We start from the raw sequence: 25,184 nt of genomic DNA, 5'->3' as shown, positions 1-25,184 counted from the left end.
GGAAACCAATTCTCAACTCTATATTTCCCATGAATCGACTGATCGATCTGCAGCAATGGGCACGCGCAATGAACAATGCAGCAGCCCTGAAACCCTTCGCGAGGAGTTTATGGTTTCGGCTGGAGCATAGCAGAGCAGAGCAGGGCAGGGGAGGGGACAAAAGGAATGAGAGCTAGCTAGCGCACCAAAAGCAGCCACAGAGCAAGGCCGCAAAACCATGATTGGTCGGCCCTCCATGGGGCAGTCCACCCTGTAACCGTCGCTGTTCCCATCAAGACCGCACCCAGCTTCATGCTACCACTACCAGCGTGCCTCCAAAGGGAACGTTTCCCTCGCACGCTCGTCGTAGGCTCGAGCTCCCTAACACGTAGATAATTCGTTCGAGCCGAATGGGGCGATGCGGAGACAGCATTGGAAAAGGGCGGGGCGCCCCTGCGACTGCGAGAGGGCGTGTGTCAATTGGAGCGATGAGTTGGGTCAGGCCAAGGCAACAGAATGTCTCGCCTCGGTGGTGGGTTTGATGATGATGCCCATGCACGCTCGACCTCCTCGCCCCTTTTCCCCTGTCCTACTCTGTCGTTGATATGTTCTCGCTGCCGCTGCTGCCGCATTGGCACGCCAACCCCTCTCTCTCTCTCTCATTCATGGATGCACATTGTCAGGTGAATTCGCCCCACGGGGTTATCTCGGCTGGTAAAGGCGTGGAAGTTTGCCACTGAGAACATGGGTTCGAGTCCGCAGGGCAACGGGGATTTATTCCCTATCCCTGTGCAAAAAGTCTCGGCCCACTGCGTACTTGCCACCGAGCTACCGTGATTTACCTCCCTCGTGATGACCCTGGGCAGGGTGCGGCGGGGGCCCTGAGGACGAGGGTTTCGCCTTTTGCCACATTGTCAGGTGAATTCCTCCAGCAGGAAATTGTTCACGACTATTCTTAAACAATTCCTTCCTTCCTTCCTTTCTTCTTGTAGCGCGGTCTAAATTCAGATCAGAATCCGAAGGTTACTCGTTCCGTGTTTCACTTTGCTTTTCTGCGATTTTAGTTGATTGGATGATTTTGGAGCACCGTCACCAGAAACGGGGAAAAAAGAAAAGAAATGGAGTCCATACTTTCCACTCATCGACTGCACCAAAAGCATCAAAAGGGAGGGGGGCGGGGCATGCTCCCACCACGCACTGTCCACTGACCAAAGTTAGGATTTTGACATCCAAAGTTAAGATTTTGACACCCTTGGACGCCTAAAGTTGAGATTTTGACACCCAAAGTTAAGATTTTGACACCCTTGGACGCCTAAAGTTGAGATTTTGACACCCAAAGTTAAGATTTTGACACCCCCTCTCAGACTCAGTCTCTTCTTCTCTTGCCAGTCAGTCCGTCCGTCCGTCCCCTTGACAAAACTCCCAACTCCTAGATCTCTCTTTCTCTCCCTCTTCTTTTAAACCCCAATCCTCAGGCTGCTTTTCTTTCATCTCCTTCCAAACGACTATTTCCTTCTTCCTTTTGTCTTTCGCCCTGCCCTCTCACTATATGTGGAAGTGTGGGCCGGGCTGATGGACACCCTGTTTAGATTATTTAGTCCTCAATCCAATTCGCATCGGCAATCTTCCTACGATCTGAGTCGGAATTCGAGCAGCTCTAGATCCTCCGGCGACCCCTCTCTGCACCAGATCAACGGCGGCTACTACTTGGAGCAGCCCGATTATTCGTTCCCTCATCAGGATCCGTACTCGCATCGAGATCAAGAATGCGGCACCAACCACCACGGCCTTTTCATGGATGAAGACTTCTCCTCCTCCTCCTCCTCCAAGCACTTGGGTGGTCACCGTCCGCCGGCCACGCCGACCCTGGTGTTCGACCCCGCCGCCGCAGCTGCTGACCTCAACCTCGACGTCTTCTCCTCGCCCATCTCCTCGTCCTCCGCCTCGGGGTCTGGCGGTGGGGGGAGGTGGGCGTCGCAGCTGCTTCTCGAGTGTGCGCGCGCCGTGGCTGCGCGCGACACCCAGCGAGCGCAGCAGCTGACGTGGATGCTCAACGAGCTGGCGTCGCCCTACGGCGACGCCGAGCAGAAGGTTGCCGCCTACTTCCTGCAGGGTCTCTTCGCTCGGCTGACGGCGTCCGGGCAGCGAACGCTGCGCACCCTCGCTGCCGCCTCCGACCGCAACTGTTCCTTCGACTCCGCCCGCCGGACTGCGCTGCGTTTCCAGGAACTCAGCCCCTGGTCCTCCTTCGGCCACGTGGCTGCCAACGGAGCCATTCTCGAAGCCTTCCTCGAGGGGACGCCGCAGCGGCTGCACATCCTCGACCTCAGCACCACCTTCTGCACTCAGTGGCCGACGCTGCTGGAGGCGCTGGCCACGCGCTCCGCCGACGACACGCCGCACCTCACCATCACCACTGTGGCTGCGGCCTCCTCATCGATGCAACGGGTGATGAAGGAGATAGGTCAGCGGATGGAGAAGTTCGCTCGTCTCATGGGCGTGCCCTTCCGCTTCAACGTCGTCCACCATGCCGGCGACCTATCCTCTCTCGACCTCGACACCCTCGACCTGCGCTGCGACGATTCCGTTTCCGGCCTCGCGGTGAATTGTGTCAACGCCCTCCACGCCATCTCACCGAGCGGCGGCCGGAGGGGTGGCTTCCTGGCCGCCATCCGGAGGCTGCGGCCTCGGATCGTGACGGTCGTGGAAGAGGAAGCCGACCTTGCGGGGGTGGACGGTGGCGACGAGCCGGAGGAAGGGGAGGCGTTCATGAAGGTCTTTCAGGAGAGCTTGCGATTCTTCACGGCTTACATGGAGTCGCTGGAGGAGAGCTTCCCACGCACGAGCAACGAGCGGCTGTCACTGGAGCGGACGGCAGGGAGGGCGGTGGTGGATATCGTCTCGTGCGCACCGTCGGAGTCTGCCGAGCGAAGGGAGAAGGCGGCAGTGTGGTCGAGACGGATGCGCACCGCAGGCTTCGCGCCATCGGCCTTCAGCGAGGACGCAGCCGACGACGTGAGGGCGCTGCTGAGGAGGTACCGAGAGGGATGGTCGATGAGATCGTCGACCACGGACGCCGACGACGCCGGCGTGTTCCTCGAATGGAAGGAGCAAGCGGTGGTGTGGGCGAGCGCCTGGAAGCCATGAGCGGATTGCGGCGGCGGGGGAGGGGGGCGATCCAAAGCATTATGGCACGTGCAGGGCAGTCTAAATTCTTCTTCTAATTGCCCCCCTCACGAAACGGCACGTGCCGAAACTACTCCATATGTCGGAAATCTGTAACACAAAAAAGGAGGGAAAACACTGCATGCATTGAATTTCCATGCTCTTTAATTTCGATTTCAATCCTATTCGTTCCGGATTACTTCGCGACTAAAACCACGAATTCTACAGTCCGTCGATACAGAGGCGAGCCAGCGAGCGAGACGACGATGCATTGGGGGGTTTTAGGGTTTGAGGTTCAGAAACATGGCGGTGGGGATGTTTCAGGGGTTGGCGAAATGATTGTGTCAGATGATTGTTTACGAACGAAGAAAGAAAGTGCATGATGGGTCTCATGGATAAACACAAAGGATGAGAGTCGTAATTTTCTATTGGTTACGGTGCAACAGGAATCCAGCAAAAGATGGTGGTGTTGGTAGTGGTGGACTGGAAGGCCCCATTTTTATTCTTTCCCCCATCCTTTTGCCTTTGCTCAGGGTCAGACGGAGGGAGAGTCATTGGCCTTTTGAGGCCATTCTCTCTCTCTCTCTCTCTCTCTCTCTCTCTCTCTCTCTCTCTGTGTTTATCCCCACAGGCAAAGAAGAAGAAAAGGTGGAGGCGGAGGGGTGAAAGAAAAGCATGAAGCGTTCATGTCATCGTGGGTGGGAGCTTTCTGAGTCATTGCAGACTGGGAGAGATAGTGGGAGCACCTTTTCATGGCCGGGATATGGCCATCCATTCGCTTTCTCTCTTGTGGACATTCTGCAGCCACCCTTTATTAGGGTTTGGGAAAAAAAAATTTTGATCACCTTGAGTCTAATTTAACTTCAAATAACAATGACAAAATGACTTAGAGCACCCACATTCATACTAACGAGCGTGGGAGTGTTATAATATTAATCCAATCAATGTAGATAAGTAATATAACAACTTATATACACATCATCTTTAGGGATGACAAAGAATTAGATATTTTACATCCTGCTCCTCATCCCTATTTATTGTATTTATATACATTCTAATTGTATCTATATACATTCTAATTGGATTTTTCAACTTTCATCCTTCGTCTCTATACTATTGGAGGATTATATATTCATCCTTATACATATACCTATCAAAGGATTGAATATCCTTTGTATTAATAATTTTCTTCATTTCATCCCACTAGAATTAACATGGTATAAAAAATATAATTTAACAAAATTAGATTACTCTTAATGTCCAAAAATCGTGAAGATCGCTGACTAAGAATGTGGCTTCTTTGTTGGCTGAATGTAGATCTTACTCCACTCTGCAACACAAGAAATATTAGTACCGAGCCAGGGAAGGGGTTCCCAATATTGACCCTCCAACACTCAAGTCAGTCACCGGAAAGATAGGAGGAAGTGGAGCAACAGTAAGCACAGGCGTGAATAGTGAATAACGCGTACCTCCACCGGTGCATGAACCCCCCCTTTATATAGCGCCCCCGCGGGCGACGTGCACGCCCCTCAAGGCATGAGCACATTCTCAAATTTGTCCTATGAAAGGACATGTTAGGAAAGTGTCTCTGACACCATACTTTGACAGAGCATGCAAATCCCTGACAAGACAGTAGGAAAGTGTCTCTGCCACGATACCAAAGACGCTAACAATGAGGCACGGTCAACAGGCGGATTGTACGATGGAAGCTTTTATTGTCTTGTCAGGGATTTACATCCTCTGTTAATGTATAGTATCATAAACACTTTCCTGACAGGTCCTTTCATAAGACAAACTAGAGAATGTTGCCATGTCTCAAGAGGCGTGCATATCGCCCACATGGGCGCTATATAGAGGGGGGGTCCATGCACCGGTGGAGGTACGCGTTATTCACTATTCACGTCTGTACTTGATGTTGCTCCACTTCCTTCCATCTTTCTGTGTCTAACTTGAGTGTAGAAGGGCCAACACCAGGGACCCCTTCCCTGGCTGGGTACTGATGTTTCTTGTGTTGCAGAGTGGAGCTAGGTCTACATCCAGTCAATATATAAGCAACATCCCCAGCAAGCCATCTCCACAATTTTCGGATAGGATTATATTGGTGTCGTTTGTGGAAACATAGCCTGCATCCGATATGTGAAAGATGGAGGATGCTAAACGACTCACCACGATGACTTTAACAAAGGAGGAGCTGGATATGTTGATACAAACCCGAGTAGCAAAAATGGTGGAGCAATAACAGCAATAGGCGATGTCCGAGCGCTAGGTACATGAGCCCGCGACATCAACAGCGGGCCATTAAGCCGAATATAGAGAACAAGCTAAGCATGTATCCATTCGGGGGCAGAATAAGAAGTCGACCAGCACATACGGGGACGCGCCTAACGCGTTGATCCCCTTCCATCGGGCACTGTTCCATACTCCATCAAAGGAGTAGTGTCGAGCGGACAAGAAACGAGGATCCTCCTCGGACAGCGCGCCCATTTGGGACTCGCAGAAACGGAAAGCACCAAGGAATGATGATTCACCTGAGTGAATCAACCAACAGTTCTCTCAGAGGATCTTGGACACTACACCCCACTAGCAATCGGGGAGTACAATGGAACGACAAATCCGGATGACCACCTGGCCAAGTTTGATAACGCGGTCACACTCCATCAATACATTGACGGAGTGAAGTGTCAGGTCTTCCTCACCACCCTTTCCAGATGAGCACAGCGCTGGTTCAGACAATTGTCGATCGACTCAATTCATAGCTTCAAAAACTTCCAAGCAGCATTCTTGCACCACTTTGCCAGCAACCACCGCTATTAAAAGACGAGTGTTAATATATTCGCGTTGAAGCATGGACCCAAAGAAACATTGAGGGCCTACATTAAGCGATTCAATCAGGTGACCATAGAAATTCCATCGGTCTCTTTGGAGATATTGATGAATACCTTCGTCCAAGGGCTCACCGAGGGGGAATTATTCCGCTCCCTCATTCGGAAGCCGCTGAAAGACTTCGACCACCTGCTCAGGAGGGCCACGGAATACATAAACGTAAAAGAAGCCCAAGCGGTGAGAAGGAAGGAAGTACCTGTCGAACCCACAGCAGCGCTTGAGCGGCGATCACCGAGTAGCTAGCAACGACCCAAGGGGCCCCGGTCGAGAGGAGCACAGCAACATCAGGAGCCAAGAACACATGCTGTGGCAGCAGGTCGCTTGAAAGCTACAAAAGGTAAGTCATGGATGTCATTATTTTGCTCCTTCCATCAGTCGACGATGACACAACACGCGCGACTACTATGAACTGACATCGATTTCAAGCCGACCAGCTCCTCCAAGATACCTTCGTTGCTCACCAACTCTCGAGCGACGACCTTGACGCCGGTCGGACTGGCGTAGAGAAGAAGACAGATTAGCGGACAAACAACGCCATCGTTAGCCCCAAAGAAGAAATAACACAAGTCTCGTCCAAGCTTCTGCTGAGCGGACTAGGCCCTTAGCTCAAGAGGAGGAAAGCTGAAACAACACAATTTGAGGTGAAATTGGAATGATCGTTTGTAGGCAGACCGATGATGATTCTAACCGGGCGAGAAAGTCACACGCTCGGTGGCTGGAGATACTGTTGGTGCAATTTTCCTATGTCAAGGTTGACCAGGTTGACTAAGCTTGAATTTGCTCAAGCTTGAGTCGTAATTAGTGAGTTTTGATGTTTAACAATATATGAAGATTGTCTTGACAATATATGGAGATAGCAGGAGCAATCGTCCGTTTGGGAAGATTAGTTAAGGTTGATTAGTTTAATGTGAAAAAGAGTAAAGTAGGTCAAAGTTGACAAGATACTTGACTGAAAAGTCCAATGAGAAGGTTGACAGAAGATGAAAATCCAAGTGGGTCAGTATTTTACCGGACACTTGGTGGGAAGTCCTAGTGAGTGAAGTCAGGCAGAAGGCGAAAGTCCTAGTGAGTGAAGCTAGCTAAAAGGAAAATCCTAGTGAGTGAAGCTAGGCAGATGGGAAATCCTGGTGAATAACGCCAGGTGAAAGACCTAGTGAGTGAAACTAGGTAGATGAAAAATCTTGGTGAGTGAAGGTAGGTGAAAGACCTAGTGAGTGAAGCTGGGCAGATGAGAAATCTTGGTGAGTGAAGCCAGGTGAAAGCCCTAGTGAGTGAAGCTAGGCAGACAGAAATCCTGGTGAGTGAAGTCAGGTGAAAGTCCTAGTGAGTGAAGCTAGGCAGTAAGGAAGTCTTGGTGAGTGAAGCTACGCACATGGAAATCCATATGGGTCCAGGGTGACTGGACATCTGGTGTTTGAAAGTCCAAGTAGGTTATGATTAACTGCACACTTGGCAAGAGGAGAAAAGTCTAAGTGCGTCAAAGAATTGATCGGACACTTGGTGACGAAGTCCCAGCAGGTCAAAGTTGACTAGATTCTAAGCACGAGCGAGTCCCAACAGGTCACGGTTGACCAGATGTTGGGTATGAGAACCCTAGACTTGAGTTAGTCAAGTTAAGGCGGGGCAATTGATCAACCAATCGATTGAACCAGAACTCAATCGATCAACTGATCGATTAGAGGTCATTCGCTCAAGAGAGCAGTGTGCTCCCCAATTGATCAGCCAATTGATTGAGTTGCTCCAATTGATAGGTCGATCAATTAGGGCACGATTTCTCACAATGATGCGAGGAAAAGCCGGAATAGATTAGTCAATCGATTCCGGGGTTTTCTACGAAAGCACAGAAAGCTTCTGGATCGATCAACTGATCAATCCAGCTACATCCAATCGATTGGTCGATCGATTGGGATATGACTATTATGCAGGAAGCAAGATTTAGATAGCTGGGATTGCACTGATCTGACGTGGCAATAGATTGGGAGTAGGCCAAATCGATTGGGAGCCCTAGGAGCGCGGAATATAAAGTCGCTGGCGATCTTTCTTCTCTGTAAACTTCTCCCGATTTTCTTGACCGAGCTCACATCTCTTCACGCCAGTTCTTGGAGGCTCTTGGGGACAAGTGCTGCTACACTTCCAGGGTTCAAGAGGCAATCTACATTAACAAGATCAAGGAAAAAAGAAAGTTTTATTTGTATTCTTGTGTATTTTCTTCTTGCGTGTGTTGTATCTTGTTGTGAGAGTCTTGTACAAGGTTTATCTAAGAAGGAGTTTCTTTCTTAGTGGAGAGTGCTCGTGTGTGTGGATCTTTGGATTAGTCACCTCTTTTTGAGGTGGATACCAAGTAAATTTACTTGTTGGCATAGGAGAGCTTGGTTTCGAGTTTATTCCACTACACATCATCATCTATGAAGCAAGTGAACAAGCATAACGAGCTATTCATCCCCTCCCCCTCAGATCCGAAGTGTCCCAACAAGTGGTATCAGAGCAAGCCGCTCTTCACCAGACTCATCATCGGAAGGGAAATAAGATAGAGTAAAAAGAAGTTGAATCCAAATTTCAACAAGTCAAAGGCTTCATCAAGAGGAGCTCAACTTCAAAATGGAATTCCGAGATGGACTCGGATTTGACACAAAGGTGCCTCCATCATTCACATCAACAAGCTTTGATTCTTGGAAATCAAGAATCGAAAACTTCTTCATGATGGAGATAGAGCAATGGTTTACTCTAATTGAAGGATTTCAAGCTCCAACAAATGATAAGGGCAAGAGCATTAAAAGGAGCAAATGGGGTCAGAAGCAAGTTCAAAGATGTGAGGCCAATGATAAAGTGACCAAGTTATTGGTCAATTTATTGCCTAGTGACATCTTGAGCAAGATAGGGGAATACAAAGATGCCAAGGTGCTTTGGAGTAAGTTGACGAAGATCCATAAAAAACCCTCCACTACACCAAGTCAAGAAAAATCCAAAGAGGACAACTCATTGGATCATCAAGAAGAGGACTCCGAGGTTGAGAGGTGCTCAACATTGGAAGAAGAAGAAGTCCAAAAAATTTCATCCTTAAAGGAGTGCAACCAAAAAGATAAAGAGGGAGCATACTCTTTGTTTCATGTGCAAGAGGATGAAGATGAAAAAACCTCCACCTCTAGGATTGAGGGGAGCGCCATTCATTGACACCGGAGTAAAAAGGAGCTTCTACTTCTAGGTCAAATGGAGGATCAAGTATAACCCCTACAAACAAAGGCATAACAATTTCAAGTTGGAATAAGAAAGATCATATTATTTTCTTTGAGTCTAGGGAGAAAGGACACTATAAGAGTAAGTGTCCCAAATTAGCCAAGAAGAAGGGTCAAGTGGCACCAAAGGGCAAGGAGAAGCCAAGGAAGTTGGTTCCATGGAACGAAAAGGCAAGGAGCACATTATGTGCTTCTCTTGTAATCAAAATGGGCATTACCGGAGCTAATTTCCAAAGGGAAAGAAACTGACCAAACTCAAAGGAGAAAGCTCAAGTCAATGGGGAGCTTCCATTACAACAAAAACCCTTATAGACATCGGTTTTCCACCGGTGTCTATTACATTTTCGACCAATGTCTATGAAGGCGATGTAAAAGGTCTGCCATTTTAGACATCGGGTTAAAACCGGTGTAGTATCACTTAACGACACCGGTTTTCGAATCGGTTATTAACCGGTGTAGTATCACTTAACGACACCGTTTCATCGACGGTGTAAAACTGATGTAATATTATATGGTAATAACACCTGTTTTGGCAGCGCTATATGACCGATGTAATATTAGTTAATGACACCGGTTTTGCAGCGGTGGAAAACCGATGTAATATCAGTATTTTTTACCAACACAAATTTGATTCCCGAAACAGTGAAAAACCAACAGTAACCAAGAAAATACACAAATATTCACAAATTACACAAATATTCTTCATTCAACAGTATCTATAAAATACACAAATATTATTCACAAATTACATATATATTCTTCTTACAACAGTATTCATAAAATACACAAACATTCTTTTTACATCAAAAGCTAATAGATATCAAAATCAAAGTAGAACATTCTTTTAACAACACATCAAGGTAGAACATCGTGAGTCAAAAATCAAGCTGAGGCTACATTAAATTATGAGAATCAGAATCTGTTCAACTTGCTATACTGCTTCATTCTTCTTGCGCCTTTCATTTCCCTAATCTCACCACTTTGCACCTTCAAATGCCTAGTTTTCTGAGTTAAAACATCCACTGTTCTAATCTGTCAAACAAAAGTATCATTTGGTATACTTAACTACAGCAAAGAACAAAAATAGAAGAATAATACATGCTGTAGAAGTCCTAGAATATCACCATCAGAACAATGCTGAACAAATCATCAAGAATATTATTCTTTCCACAAGTTCTCACAAAATTGTGTATAATTGATCTAAATAGTTAGCAAATGCAATTTTGTGATTGTTTTTTCAGAAAGATATATAAAGGAAGCCCTTGAGCCTCCATCCCCCAATAACTTATAATTGTTGTAAGACATTAACATTGTTGTAATACAATTTCAAAGTGTGTTGTATCCCAAAGGTTCAACTAACTGGGGCTCTGACAATATTAATCTTAACTCACCAATTAGCTTATATTGCTAGTAATACCATAGTTATCCTTCACACACCTTTTACTTAAATCACAACTTAAAGGCCTAGATAACCAAATAAAAGGATTGAACACAGAGTTAAGAAAAAATGACCTCGGTTTGTTGCCAGCATTAGCGAGTTGCAGGGCAGCAGTGTTTGTGGCAATTACTCTGATTGCATCATCAACGAGAGCTGCTAGCTAAGGATGCAATTGCAAAGCAAATTAGTACTGAATGCATTGAAATATAGAAGAGGATAAGTAATTAGATTTAGGATACCTGGCCAGGAGTGGTAATGAAGAGGATATGTGTGTCATCTCCGACCACTTCCTCTACATCCTCCCTCACTTTCTCATGTGGGATGACAAAGAGAGGCTTCACACCCCTGTTTCTACAAGCTAATAAGATGTATCTAATATGAAATCAATTCTTGAAGATTTGATATCCATAAGAATAGGACACAGAATTCTAAATTCACTTTCCAAGAGTAAGTATTCTTCTGCAGACCATCAAGAACAAGTACTATATGAATTAGACATTGAACTAAATTTTCTATGCAAAGCAAGGATACATTACCACCATCACAAAGGGAACTATAAGATTATATTGTCTTGGATTCTTTATTCATGAGCTGAAAATCACCCATCTTATGTGTACTGATCTAGTAGTTAAAGTGTGCACATGAGTTAACATCTAGTAAAGTGTCATTCATGTCTAGATTATAGATCCTACATGATGGCAGTAGTGTCATCCATGTATACTTTGTTCTTGACTGTTTCTTCCACTTGACTGAACTTATTGTAGATAGCATGGCTTCACTCTATAAACTTGTATCTCTACAAAGGAGTTCTGCATACCTCAAACCTTTTACTATTTCAACCCAAACTTGGATCGGCAACAAGCTATCACTGTCCCCCTTGGATCTCATTGAAGCCACAGAATCTGTTTCAATGCCATGAATGAAAACAAATCCCCCCTTTCGAACTCTAACTTTGCTGTATTTTTCTTCCACATAGGCCCTGAGCTTATTTGAGATGGACACTCTGAGAGGAGCGGAACACTGTCATACATGAATAGCATGCCACGATCCTCCTCCCAAGCATGAGTTTTACCGACCAGAGTATCAACAAGAGCTACAACAACAAAGAATTTAATTATTATACATGGAAAGAGAGACTTTAAAATGCTTTATCACTTTATCAGTCCAATGCAAAGTTAGTTGTGGTGTAGATAATTTAGAATTATTAGCGCCACTCAGCTAACAGAACAATCTAAAAAAAACCCATAAATTAGCATTCAAATGGCATACATGCTAACATAAACTTTTAGGCTCAGGGTTGAACAGTTTCAAATTGATCCTCGTGTTAATATGACAAGTTAGCCTTCTGATAATTAACACTTTTTCTCCTAGTTTCTCTGTATCCAAACGGCAAAAGGACTAATTTGGATTCCATTTGAAGGGAAGAAAAAATCCCTTAACTTGGTTATAATACACATTTTGTAATCAAAAGTTACTCATCAGCTACACTCACACAATTATAGAATTTACTACTACCTTGTTTCAAGGCAAGTCATGAGAATTGTCAGATAAGGCACATAAACGTAAAAAATAATCAACAAGTCACAAGCAGCCACTGTAAAGTGTCCAAGTACCAAGTGTATGTTAAATATGTAAAAGGGAGACAAAAAAGAAAATCATCATAATTACTCAAAAAGCAAACCTATTTCACCAGGTGGATCGGATACATTCCTTACCTCATGGCTATATGCCATTATTTTACCTAAAATTAAATTTATCAAGGTTGTGCAAATCATACCTGGAATCTTGTTAACCAATATGTGAGCTTTTTCTGCACGTTTGAGATTTAAATGTGCATCTCTACTTGAGTTATATCTGTTGTCATCCTGAATGGAAATTATGTACGATAAAGATTAAATTCTGTTAATTTCAAGCATTTTTCCAAGGGAATAAATAGTGCATGCCAAACTTACATACTCCATGGACAAATTGAAGTTCACCGACTAGAGTGTATAATGAAATGCATAAAGCAGTATATGTAAAATTTACAACTCATGTTGATTGCAACTGCTTTCTTACAAAAATTCTTGTAAAAAAGGGCAGTATGGTTCTTTCTTTCACATGACTTGCTCAAAGTTGGGGAACAAAAATATTCTGAAATGGAAAAAAATGGTTCAATATATAACCAATAACAAAATTCCCCATCATAGACATACTTGCATAAAATAAAGGGTTAATTAATAAATCTATTACAACCTATGGAATTCCATATCTATGAAAACATTAAAAAGAGTTAATTAATAAATGATTTGTGAAGTTGGCAAGGAAGGCAAAGTCACCATTGAGGTAATACGCCAGCAGGGAGTCAAGCTAGATGTTGTTGAGGCTGGCACCAGCAAAGTCGAGGGAGGGTTTCAACAGCTGTGGGGTTAGGGATTCAGGGGTAAGTAAGGTATTTCCATTTTCCACTAATTTAACGTTGCAAGTTTATCCTCAGTTGACAAGCAATGTAGTTAAAGAGGCTGATCTACATTTTCTACATCATCGACTTAACAGTTGTGGGATATGTTAAGATAAATTTGATTTTTTTAAAAAAAAATATTATGAAAGATAAGAAAAATCCCTATAAAAGTTTTGATAGATCTATAATAACACTAATGAAAAGAAAAACACTTCGTAAGAAACAAGATCTATGGAAGAGATTCTCTTTGACCAATTTCAGGACTATACTTCAATATTTCCCTGAATTATACTAAATGACAAAAAGAACATTGAAAAAACTACTAGGATTATCTATTTCTCTCTTCTTTTTTTTTTGGTTTTGTTAGCAAGATTTAGTTCAAAGTTAGACCGACGGAGTCTATAATTCTCATACTACTAAAGACATCGTTCCACTTGTTCACAAGAACATTGAATCAATGAAGTCCAGCTGGATTGTTTTTAGTTTCTCTATCAAGCAAGGATAAAATAAGCCCTTTTAAATTCTCCCTGCAACCTTTGCTACTTGGAAAGTCTCTCTGACTCATGGACTAAAGTAAATCGATTGTAAACACAGAAACTACACAGTGGCATTACCTCGAACGCTGAACGGGCAACCTTCTTGGCGCACTAAAACAGAGAGAGATTCCCTCTGCAAGAGTGTATGTGCTGGAACTGGTCAATGTCGAGCTTGCGAGTGACCCAACCGAACTGGATGTAGATGAAATCGGAGTAGGGGAGGTCGACCTTGATGTAGCTGACACCGTACCAGATGAGATAGTTCCAGATCTGGACACCCTCGAGGTTGGAGATGGAGTCGTAGCTGAGGAAGCCAGACACGCGCGAGGCGTAGTAGACGACATACTCAAAGTTGACGTAGCACTCTCCGTAGAGATCGATGACGAAGTAGCCATTGGAAGTGACGGAGAAAGACTTGACGGTGTCGAGGAGGATGTCGGGAGGGAGGTTGTACTCCTGGAGGATGTCGTAGACAGTGGAGCTGTTGGATGGCGAGGCTGACGATTGGGCAGTCACCGCCGCGGAGAGGGAGGAAGGGAAGAAGAGAGAAAGGAGGAGGAGGATGGAGGAGGACATGGCGATTGGGAAGGAGAAACCCGACGGATTTGGGAAGGCAAGAAGGAGAGCTAAGTCTTTGACTGCGGAATATAAAAACAAGTGTTGTGGAAAAAAAACATACCAAAATGCGAAGAAGGCTTCCTCTTCTCACCCAAAGGGAGGAGTTGGAGGAGATGCGGTGTGATTGGACGGAGAAACAAGGGCGTTGTGTCTTGAGGCTGAGAGAGAGGAAGGGGCGTCGATCTAGGAAGGGGAAGAGGGAGATGAGGCTGAGAGAGATGGTCGAAGGTTTTAGGTTTAGGTTTAGGCTGAGAGAGATGGTCGGAGGAAGGAGCGTGATATAGGTTTAGGTTTGGAGGGAACTTTGTGAAGTGTTGCAAATTTTGGCTGGTGGGAAAATTAAAATATTTTATTTTGGTTTATTAACACCGGGTTTTAAAAATCGCTATTAAAATCGGTGTCTATTAATGAAAAAAAGGCGCTCATAGACATCGCCTAAAAAACAGATGTCTATGAGCGAAAATTTACGCTCATAGACACCGATTTTTGGAAAAATCGGTGTAAAATACTTAAAGACATCGTTTTTTGCTTAAAACTGTTGTTGTTCTACCGATGTCTATGAGGGTTTTTCTTGTAGTGTTCTAAGGGGAAACCCAAGATATCATTTATTGAAACAATTCCTTTGAGTAATGATAGAAAGCATGCTAGAAATAATTTATATCATTTCAGTGCTATCTATCATGAGAATAGAAAGCATGATAGGATTAAGGAGAAATATGTAGCATATCATGCTAAGACAATTCAACCTAAGGTTAAAAATGTAGATAACAACTTAAGCAATAACTCTAAGGATTTTAGATATATGCCTAAGAAAAAGAAAAATCAAGGTTTTAATGGAAAATCTAAGGTTGAGGAATTATGGAAAGAAAATCAAATCTTGAGATCAAGACTTGACAAATTAGAGAGGACTCTTAGGAAAATCACAAATGAAAAATATGGTTCCAAGCATAAAAACCTAGGTTTAGGAACGCAAGAGTCATCCTATGACATATAGGTTTGGGATACAAATCTAAGGCTAAGAAGGATATGACCTCGTGCCATAGGGTTCTATATAGTTATGGAACTAATCCTCGGTCTAGGGGTCAAGTCAAAGATACAAGGAAAGTTATCCCTAGAAGTATTTTTGAAAATACCAATGTGACTAAGGCTTCAAAGAAGCCTAAGAAAGTCACCAAGGAGATCACAAGGAAAGTTATCTCTATAGTTGATCTAGAGGAGTCTAGCATGACCAAGGCTTTTAAGAAGCCTAGGAAGGTCATGAGGAAGGTAACTAGGGAAGTTATCCCTAGTGAATATCTAAAACACCCAAGGAGCACCAATCGATTTTAGGTTCCTGTGAGTATATTCTCTACACCCTAGATGGGTCTAGAGAGTGTCAACTCTAATTAAAAGGGTACTTAACCCAACCTTGGTGAAGTTGACACTTGGAGCATATTTTCAAAGTAGTTGTACTCTTTTAAAATGAGAAGGATTAAAGTATTTACTCTTTAAAAGAGTAAATTGTGGCAAATTTTGAGAAATTAGACTTAATTTAAATTGGAACAAATAGGAAAGAATCAAAGAAATGTCCAGTTGAGATTTTTGCATTTTCTTAGGAGAGAAAGGAGCAATCTAGGACTTATTTTTAATTTAGCAAATAATTAGGGATACTTAGATAGAGAATTGAGGTATATATATATACTAAATTTTCATAATTGTTTGCCCATCATATGTCATGACATCATATTTCGCATTCATTTTATTATGAAAAATATAACAAAATATCATGTCATGTCATACATACATCATATAGTTATAATATATTTTTCTTTCGAAAATTATTCATTTTGATGTATGTCATAAGTCATCATGTATTATTTTAAATTCCTTGTAATTAAGGACAATGACATTTACCAACAAGTGTGGTAAGGGAACTTATCAACAAGTGGCATACTAGGTGGATGATCATAATCTTCAAAATGCCTAAATATGCATGATTCCTTAGTTTAGAGTAAAACCAAAGTCTATATCTCACAAAGACTATAAGATGACTTGTATATATTTTAGTACACATTAGATACAAGTGAGGTGTTAGAAATATAAACTAGACTCAAGATGTTAATTTAGTATATTTATTTAAGTTTTAGTTTCATCAAAACACTTAGTTATGTGTTATCTAATAATTGTGAAAACTAATGTACAAGTCTTGTGCATTTAGCCCAAAGAACATGGTTGGAAATTAGTTCTGAAAATTATTTCAAATTATTTTTTAAAAAACCTTGGTATAGACTATATAGTAATCATCATTGAAAAGTCTGATACAAACTAGAGAAAATCACTGAAGTTTTCAAGAGTTTCCAATTTTGTGCCAATTTTTTAAAATATAAATCATTATCTTAGAAAACTATTTATCCTTGATAGTATATGTCTTAAATAATATCTACAAGAGTTTTCATAATTTTTAGAATTTTGTAGAATTATTGGGGCATTTCTGAATTTTAGTTGAAATTTAATTTCAAGAAATCAGAAACCCAATTGTTCAGCCGACTGATTGGGAGAGTTCAATTGATCAGCCGATCGATTGAACTAGGTTTTTTCGTGAGCAGAAGCTCACAGAATCGATTAATCGATCAATTGACCCTGCCTGGATTGATCAAGTGATCAATTCAAGGGCATTTTCCACCAACACAAGCTTGCGAAATCAATCAATGGATCAATTGATTGGCTTCAATCGATTGAGTCCCAACTTCAATCAATTAAAAAGGCTGATTTTGACTGTAAATGTCTGATTTCAACCCATTAAGCTATTTTTAGTCACATTAACCATTCCTAACCCTATGAAATTCATTTTTGAGCATTTAAGGATAGTGTTCTTGATGAAACAAGAGCGGATTGATTAAAGAAAACTAAGTTGAAGTTTAGGATGAGGTTTAGTTTCATTATTAAATTTTTGACCTCAAAACTTTAAATTTTGGGTTTCCTAAAGTTTTAGGAACTCCAAGTCATTGTTGGCGCAATAACATAAGTTTGGAGTATGTTTTGAGGGGGAGCTACTCCTTAAAGATATGAAAATAATTTTGAAACCACTAAAAGTTGTAAAACCTTCGTTATAGTAAATGTTCAAGGTTGAGCATTGAAAAACAATGGAAGAGTAGATATCTTCATTGTTTGAGTGTTAATGCTCAAGGATAAGCATTGGAGACAGTGAAGGGTATGAGACCTTCATTGTGATGTTGTGAACAACAAATGAGATTGTGTATAACATGGAGATAACTCTTCAAGAGGAGAGTTTTTGATATGTGCCAAAGGGGAAGAATGTAGGGCTTAAGTTACACCTTCATTACCCTAAGGGAGAGTTTGCACTCTAGGAAAGGGAGAGAATGAAGGGAAACTCTCATTCATACTTTGGCATGAAGAAGAGATTGAGACTATCGGATTAGCCTAACTTAAATGTATTGTCAAACATAAAAAAAAATGGAGATATTGTTGGTGCAATTTCCCTAGGTCAAGGTTAACCAACTTGATTAAGCTTGAATTAGCTCAAACTTGAGTCGTAATCAGTGAGTGTTGATGTTTGACAATATATGAAGATTATCTTGACAATGTATAGAGATTGTAGGAGCAATTGTCCATTTGGAGAGCAATTGTCCATTTGGAGAGATTGGTCAAGGTTGACCAATTTAATGTAAAAAAGAGTTAAGTAGGTCAAGATTGACTGGATACTTGATTGGGAAGTCACTACAAGAAAAAAGCCTAACAACAACGGTTTTTCACTGTTGTCGTAGCCCATTTTGAACTGTTGTTAAAGGTCGTGTTGCTAAAAGGAGTGCCTAAAGACAACAGTTTTTAACCGTTGTCTTTGAAGGCAAAGACAACATTTTTACAACGGTGAAAAATTGTTGTCTTTTCCTTCAAAGACAACAGTTTTTCACCGTTGTCTTTGAGCGTCTACCTTTAATAACAGGGTCTTCAACAACAGTTTTAAACTATCTACGACAACGGTGAAAAACCGTTGTCTTTTTTAGATAAAAAAATATAAAAAATTAATACACAATTTTCTAATATTATAAATCATTCAAAATACTAAATTTCAAAATAAAATTTAATATATAATTTTTTTACATTCAAAAATTATATCTATAACATTCTGAAGAAATTTCATAAGCAACCAACAAAATTTCATAAGCAACCAACAAAATGATAACACTATTAAAACAAAGGTAGAACAATATAACACGAGATTTTCTACTTAGATGTCGGTGAAGAGGAGGGATTACAGCTCCTAGTGCTCCTTAATTTGTTAAAGTCTCTCCATTTTTTTAGCTTGTCAGCATTCTTCCCAATACTCTTGAGGACACCTATTCGAATAAAGATATATATTACAAATTAGAAACTAAACTGTACGCGTGATTCTAATTGCGCTGCATAAATGTTACATAACCATAAAAACCATTTGATATAGTCATCTAACAGAAGTGCAAAAAGCGTTATCTATGTAACATAAATGGTAACCTCTTGAAACAATAGTAGGAATGGCTGCAGTAATTACCTGAAACAACATAAATCGTTAGTTTTGAAGACAGAGTAGAGAGATGTCATGCGACTTTTAGAAATCAATGCAACATAATCTTAAAGAATAACATTATAGCAGGATAAAGATGCTAAAAAGAGCAGTAGATTGAAACTAAAAAAATCACCAAAGAGTCTTTAATATGTACAAAACACCTTTTAGCTTCATGTTGAATACAAAGTGAACATAATCGAATGAATCGAGATGCAAATATTGCAAATGTAAGTTAGAAAAAAAACTAAGAAATGATAAAGTAACTGTAATTTAATCTAACTTACGATTTAATTCTAGATTTAAATCCTGTGGTGCCTGACTAAAACCCTGTGGCTCACCAGCATTTTTAGGGGGTAAATTAGCATTTCTATAATTATCCACAAAATGTTCACTTCCTTCTAAATTATGTACAGAAAAAGAAAAAGAAAAACAAAATAGACGAGGTTCAACAATACTATGGCAAGAAATATGTAGCAAGCGATGCACAAATTACACATTCAAATTGACCTTGTGTATATGCTGAGGTGATGCATTGTCAAATTGCTGACTAGATGGCAATCCATCGCTTGGTTGTGTGCCCTAACAAAAGATAAAAAAAAGCATGACATTATTAGGCCAACCAAGCAAAAGAAAAGCCTCTCCACAATATTATGTTATGGTTCATAAAAAGGAAACATTCTGTATTTTTTTTTATTTGGCTATGAAATACAGGTGATAGAGCATACATAAGTGTAACTCGAGAGGCCTGAGGAAATTGATTGATCAGGATCACCACCTGGAGGACCCGGTTCAGGTTTCCGGCCTTCTTTAAGAGCTTTCGTTATATCTGCAGCTTTCCAAACTGCATACTTCTATTTTTGCTCAATCTGGAAAGAAGAGTATGATCAGAATTAGTCTACTTGCTCATATTGAACCAAAAAAATAGTTCTTTATAAAATGGCAAAGTGCAAAACTTACTTCAGGCTGAAGTCCACCAAATTGATATAGTATCTCAAAAAAAGATACTTGCAGCATAAAAAGTTTTTGTAGTATTCCTGTAATATTACTAGTACTTAATTTCCCAACCATTGTGAGACTAAGAAAAGCAAGTGAAATGTCTTAATAGATATGCCTAGAGAGATAAGAAAATGATAAAGAAACATGTTCCTTCACATACAAATCTGCACGACCAGCACGATCTTGCTTATCTGCCTTTGCAAAAAGATTTGATGCAAAACCCTCCACATAAAGGTTGTCCTCAAGCCCTAATTGCAATGACTTTTTGTCCTGTGCAAAAATCACAGAATATGAATCAAAATGAAGCAAATTATCATCCAAAATATAAAAAGAGTATTAAAATGAAATTCAATGGTGATTCTCTTCAGATATTAGGGTTGGTTGCTTACCTTCGAAGCCCTAAGGCAACCTCACGCCGGTGATCGGATGGCTCTAGCTTAATCCCACGGCACCAGAACAAAAATTAGGGCACGGCTATACCTCAGACGCCGGCGCCGATCCAGGGGAAATCGGAGCATAGGGAACCTACGCACTCCCTCGATCAACGGCATTGTCGATCTGTCCTCAAGCCAAGGTGATGACGGCTTTGCGAAGGAAGGGAGAGCTCGGCAGTGTCGGCGTCGCGTGAGAGAGGAGAGGGAGGACTCGGCGACGGAAAAACCTAGGGCTCGGGTGGAAAGAGTTGAGAAGAAGAAGAGATCAGGATGATCCGGGCTTCGATCTCTAGCAAGCTCCGGCAACATGCTACCAGTCGACGTCGACGATCATCGGAGGCAGAACTTTGTTGCCCGTCACCTTAGTGTTGTCCGCGAGAAAGAACAGAGGAAGAAGGGAAGAAAGGAAAAGGTTCGAGAGAGGTGAGAAACTCGGATCGGCATCGGCAACGCCGAGAAATGATAAGAAAAGGAATATAAATAATTAAACATTTCCTCATTTAAACGAGTATCCCAAACAGGTCTTATCCGTACACATAATTTTGTCCCCTCAAAACACATCGCATGAGCTCCGAAAAATTCTCAGAAAATTTCTAAAAATTCTGAAAAAATTATATAAGACTATTAATTAAATAATCCTATTTAATTAATTTTCCGATATCTCACAGAGGAGCTCGACGTCGGCAAGATCGGGAGAGGGGAAACTAGGGCACGGGAGAGGGGAAAGGGCGGTGGTGCGACTGCAATAGGAAACTAGGGCACGGGGAGAGAGGAAAGGGCGGCGGTGATTGGAAGTAACCGGCAGCACCCTCGACGGCTGGCGATGGCTGTGTCTTCGGGAATGTGAGGGCAGCGCCGGCTGCGTCGAAGGTCAGCAATGAAGAGGAGATCGCGGTGACGGTGAGATCGGCAGGAGAAGAGGAGGAATGGGGAAAAAAATGAGATTGTTTAGATTTATATATGTAGGTTATTAAATAAATAAACTCTCACTTTATTGGTAATCGAAATAGGCTTTCTCTAAGTTTAATCGATTTACCCTATTAAATGTGTCATACCGACTCCGTTTATATTCTAAAAAATTTCTAAAAATTTTTAAAAAATTCTACCTCCCAAGGAAGTGCCGAAAAGTCGATGCGCTAACACTTTAAAGGCAAAGCAACGAGAGCGACGAGGAGCGTCTTTCGAGGAGGAGTCACGAAGGAGGAGTCAGAGATAGGTTTTTGTTCATTGAAGAGTCACAGAGAAGTGGGTTTTAGGTTTTTTTCATGAAGTTAAAAAAAATGTTGTGTTTTTAGGATTCAACAACATTCAATAGACAACAGTTTAATAAAAATATTGTATATTATCACATAAGCAACACTAAAAGACAATAGTTTTTTAAAACTGTTGTCTTTAACACACATTAGACAACAGTTTTTTGAAAAACTGTTGTTATTTAAAAAATATTATGATGAACAACAATAGTTTTCAATAAAACTGTTGTTAAATGGAAAAAAGACAACAATTTCTTGAAAAACTGTTGTCTATTAGGTGTGGTTAAATCCAAAATTTCTTGTAGTGAGTCCAATGGGAAGGTTGGTAGAAGATGAAAATCCAAGTGAACCAGTATTTGACTAGACACTTGGTAGGAAAGTCCTGGTGAGTGAAGCTAGGCAGAAAGTGAAAGTCCTAGTGAGTGAAGCTAGGTAGAAGGAAAATTCTGGTGAGTGAAGCCAGGTGAAAGACCTAGTGAGTGAAGATAGGCAGATGAGAAATCCTGGTGAGTGAAGTCAGGTGAAAGACCTAGTGAGTGAAGCTAGACAGATGGAAAATCCTGGTGAGTGAAGCCAGGTGAAAGCCCTAGTGAGTGAAGCTAGGCAGACGGAAATCCTGGTGAGTGAAGCCAGGTGAAATTCCTAGTAAATGAAGCTAGGCAGTAAGGAAGTCCTCGTGAGTGAAGCCAGGCACGTGAAAATCCAAATGGATATAGGGTGGCCAGACACTTGGTGTTTGGATGTCCAAGTAGGTTATGATTCATCTCACATCTCTTCACGCCAGTTCTTGGAAGCTCTTAGGGACAAGTGTTGCTGCACTTCCAGGGTTCAAGAGGCAATGTGCATCAACAAGATCAAGCAAGAAGAAGGTTTTATTTGTATTCTTGTGTATTTTCTTCTTGCATGTGTTGTATCTTGTTGTGAAAGTCTTGTACGAGGTTTCACCTCTGGTTGTATCAAAGAAGGAGTTTCTTTCTTAGTGGAGAGTGCTCGTGTGTGTGGATCTTTGGATTAGTCACTTCTTCTTGAGGTCAACTTATTAGCATTAGAGAGCTTGGCTTCAAGTTTATTCTGTTGCACATCATCATCTATGAAGCAAGCGAACAAGCGTAACGAGCTATTCACCCCCCCCCCCCACCCCTCTAGCTCCGAAGTGTCCCAACAGATACATGATGTTGGATGAGGCAAGATGAAAGTCGAGGGACCCGAGATCAGCTTTGGCCCCAAAGACTTAGAGAGAGTGGAGATCCCTCACGACGATGCCTTGATCATCCGGGCAGTAATACCTAACTATACTATTCGCCAAACTTTTGTTGATACAAATAGCTCGGTTAATATAATATTTAAGAAGGCGTTCGACCATCTGCAAATCGACCGGAGTGATATGCAGCCCATGACGACGCCGCTCTACAGGTTCACAAGCAATGAGGTATTGCTAATCGCCCAAGCTCGGTTGGTCATATCGCATGGAGAGGAACCTCTTAAGAGAACCAAGACCACAAATTTCATTGTGGTGGATGCGTCGTCTGCATATAATGCCACATATATTAGGTCAATCGGCCCTGAATGAGTTTCAAGCGGTGGTGTCTACCTTCTGCCAGAAGATGAAGTTTCTGGTAGACAACGAGGTGGGTGAAGTTAAAGGCAATCAGTTAGTCGCTTGGTAGTGCTACATCGAGATGGTCAAATCTGAAGCAAGGGTTGTGCGGAAGATCCCGCGCTTGGAAGTGAACACCATAATGAAAGAACCTTCTGCGCTGATCTATGAGGAAAAGGAGGAGGTTTAGATCCATCCCAGCACGGGATAAGGTCATTGTTCGGCTCGTGGCGTGCAGGCAGCGCATGAAGCAGAGCTACAACTGGAGGGTAATCCCACGGTCATTCCAGGTCGACGACTTGGTATGGAAAAAAATGAAGTCGGTCGGCGACATCACCAAGCTAGAAGTCCCATGGGGATGACCCAACATAGTCATTCAGAAGCTTTGCTCGGGAGCCTACTATTTGCAAGATGAAGATGGGAGAAGGCTAGAGTGAACTTGGAGCGCAATCCATTTGTTGGACCGGGTAGGCCTGCTGGAGAGGGTTGAGTTGCCTAAAATAGAACAACTAAACACCTTCTCGATCTTTCAACTCAGGTTAGTAGCAATAGCAAATAAAATTAAACAATAAGAAACTAAAGAAAGAGGCACCAGAATTTACTTGGTTATAACCTAGGTGATTGTTAATCCAAGCCAAACGAAAGCTCTTGAAAAGTCTCCTTCGATGAAGGCGGAGAAGCCTCTTACACTCGTTAATAGCTCAGACTACTGCTAGGAAATGAATACAAAAGTTGTTCTATCTTTCCTATGTCCAGGGGTCTTTTTATAGCCCCTGGAAAAACTTATCCTCAGGCTGAAGGCGCCTTCCATAGGGCTGGAAGGTGCCTCCAGTGAGGCAAAGGATAAAACTTTATCCTTTTTCGCAACAGCCAAATTATCTAGTTGAAGGCACCTTCCATGGCTGGTTGAAGCACCTTCTGCCTGAAGGTCGCGGAGACGCCTTCAACTCCTGTTGAAGGCGCCTCTAGCAGCTCCATAGCTCCACTCTATCTCTTCTGCTACTCCGATCGCCTGGGTGATTTCGACCTACCGAAATAAGGCTCACCCGAACCCAATTTCGACCTTTTCCTTGAGCAGGCTTCCGCTCTTGCTTCTCGTCCCTCGAACGTCGGGCACATTCTTCTCATCCACTAGTGTACTCTTCCGTAGCATCTCGTCCCTCGGATGCACCGAGCCCGTCGGCTCTCTCCCATGTCGTCCTTCTCGTTAGCCGTGTCTTCCGCTCGACTTCCTGTGCTCCTAAGCTCCTGCACACTTAAACACAGGGATCAGAACATAACATGACTTAACCTAACTTGGTTGATCATACCAAAAACAACCTTGAGTTTCCAACAATCTCCCCCTTTTTTTGATGTGAGCAATCCAAGTTAGGTTAGGGTAAACAAATATAAGGTTTGAAGCAATAAAATTACAAGTATGCAATAAAGTGTAAAAAGATTTTTAAAATTTAAGAATTTTTTAAAATTTGAATTGAACTGTCTCCCCCTAGACTTAATCTTTCCTTCTCCCCCTTTGATCACATAAAAAAATGGGGTAAAAAAAATCTAAGGGTAATTTAAATAAGAGAGTTTTTTTTAAAAAAATACTGATTTTCCAATAATTTTAAACAAGCTTATCAAGTGTTTTGAAAATTGTAAAAAAAACTTTTTTAAAAAAAAAATGATATCACTTAGAAAAATTTGTAAAAAGAATTTCAAAAAAAAATTCTAAGGAAAAAATTTGAAAAATGTTGACAACTATGTAAAGCATTATCTAATTGTTATTCAATACTTTATCAGTTAGTCAATTAAATATTTTATTTCGTTAATTGGCTTCCAGGCTATGGTGAGGTACTAGGCCTTCTTGGCTGTTAGATCATCAACCACTTCTAGACAAAGTCTCATAATGAAATCAAATATTTAATGTACTCTCTGAAAACCCTAAGTCTAATTAAACTTTTAATTTAGACAAGTCTTTGAAACCCAATATAAGATCATTCCAACTGGGTTAATTAGAAATTTCTTTGGTATATATTTCTGAAAAAAAATTCTAACTTGTCCTTTATGGTAATAAAAATACCAATTTAGAC

The 25,184-nt window shown here is 41.8% G+C and overlaps 3 protein-coding genes across 3 annotated transcripts; 1 reads left to right on the top strand and 2 right to left on the bottom strand.

The window, feature by feature from the left end:
• The first annotated feature begins 1,302 nt into the window (after positions 1 to 1,302).
• Positions 1,303 to 3,324, top strand: LOC122021528 (protein SHORT-ROOT 1-like). The gene has a single exon (XM_042579650.1). The coding sequence runs from the start codon at positions 1,552 to 1,554 to the stop codon at positions 3,124 to 3,126; it is 1,575 nt and encodes a 524-aa protein (XP_042435584.1). The 5' UTR covers positions 1,303 to 1,551; the 3' UTR covers positions 3,127 to 3,324.
• Positions 3,325 to 10,654: 7,330 nt separating this feature from the next.
• Positions 10,655 to 12,659, bottom strand: LOC122019108 (photosynthetic NDH subunit of subcomplex B 1, chloroplastic-like). The gene is made up of 7 exons (XM_042576616.1): positions 12,651 to 12,659; positions 12,476 to 12,563; positions 11,728 to 11,791; positions 11,516 to 11,653; positions 10,938 to 11,043; positions 10,773 to 10,858; positions 10,655 to 10,724 (listed from the first exon to the last, which is right to left on the bottom strand). Exons 1-7 carry the CDS (start codon positions 12,657 to 12,659, stop codon positions 10,655 to 10,657), a joined length of 561 nt encoding a protein of 186 aa, XP_042432550.1.
• A 1,126-nt stretch (positions 12,660 to 13,785) lies between these two features.
• On the bottom strand, positions 13,786 to 14,250 carry LOC122019107. The gene has a single exon (XM_042576615.1). It carries the CDS (start codon positions 14,248 to 14,250, stop codon positions 13,786 to 13,788), a length of 465 nt encoding a protein of 154 aa, XP_042432549.1.
• Positions 14,251 to 25,184: the final 10,934 nt, after the last annotated feature.

Source organism: Zingiber officinale, chromosome 9A (assembly GCF_018446385.1).
Source record: "Zingiber officinale cultivar Zhangliang chromosome 9A, Zo_v1.1, whole genome shotgun sequence".
Lineage (NCBI taxonomy): Eukaryota > Viridiplantae > Streptophyta > Magnoliopsida > Zingiberales > Zingiberaceae > Zingiber > Zingiber officinale.
Note: the sequence above shows the minus strand (reverse complement) of the source record. Positions and strands in the feature narration are given on the sequence as shown.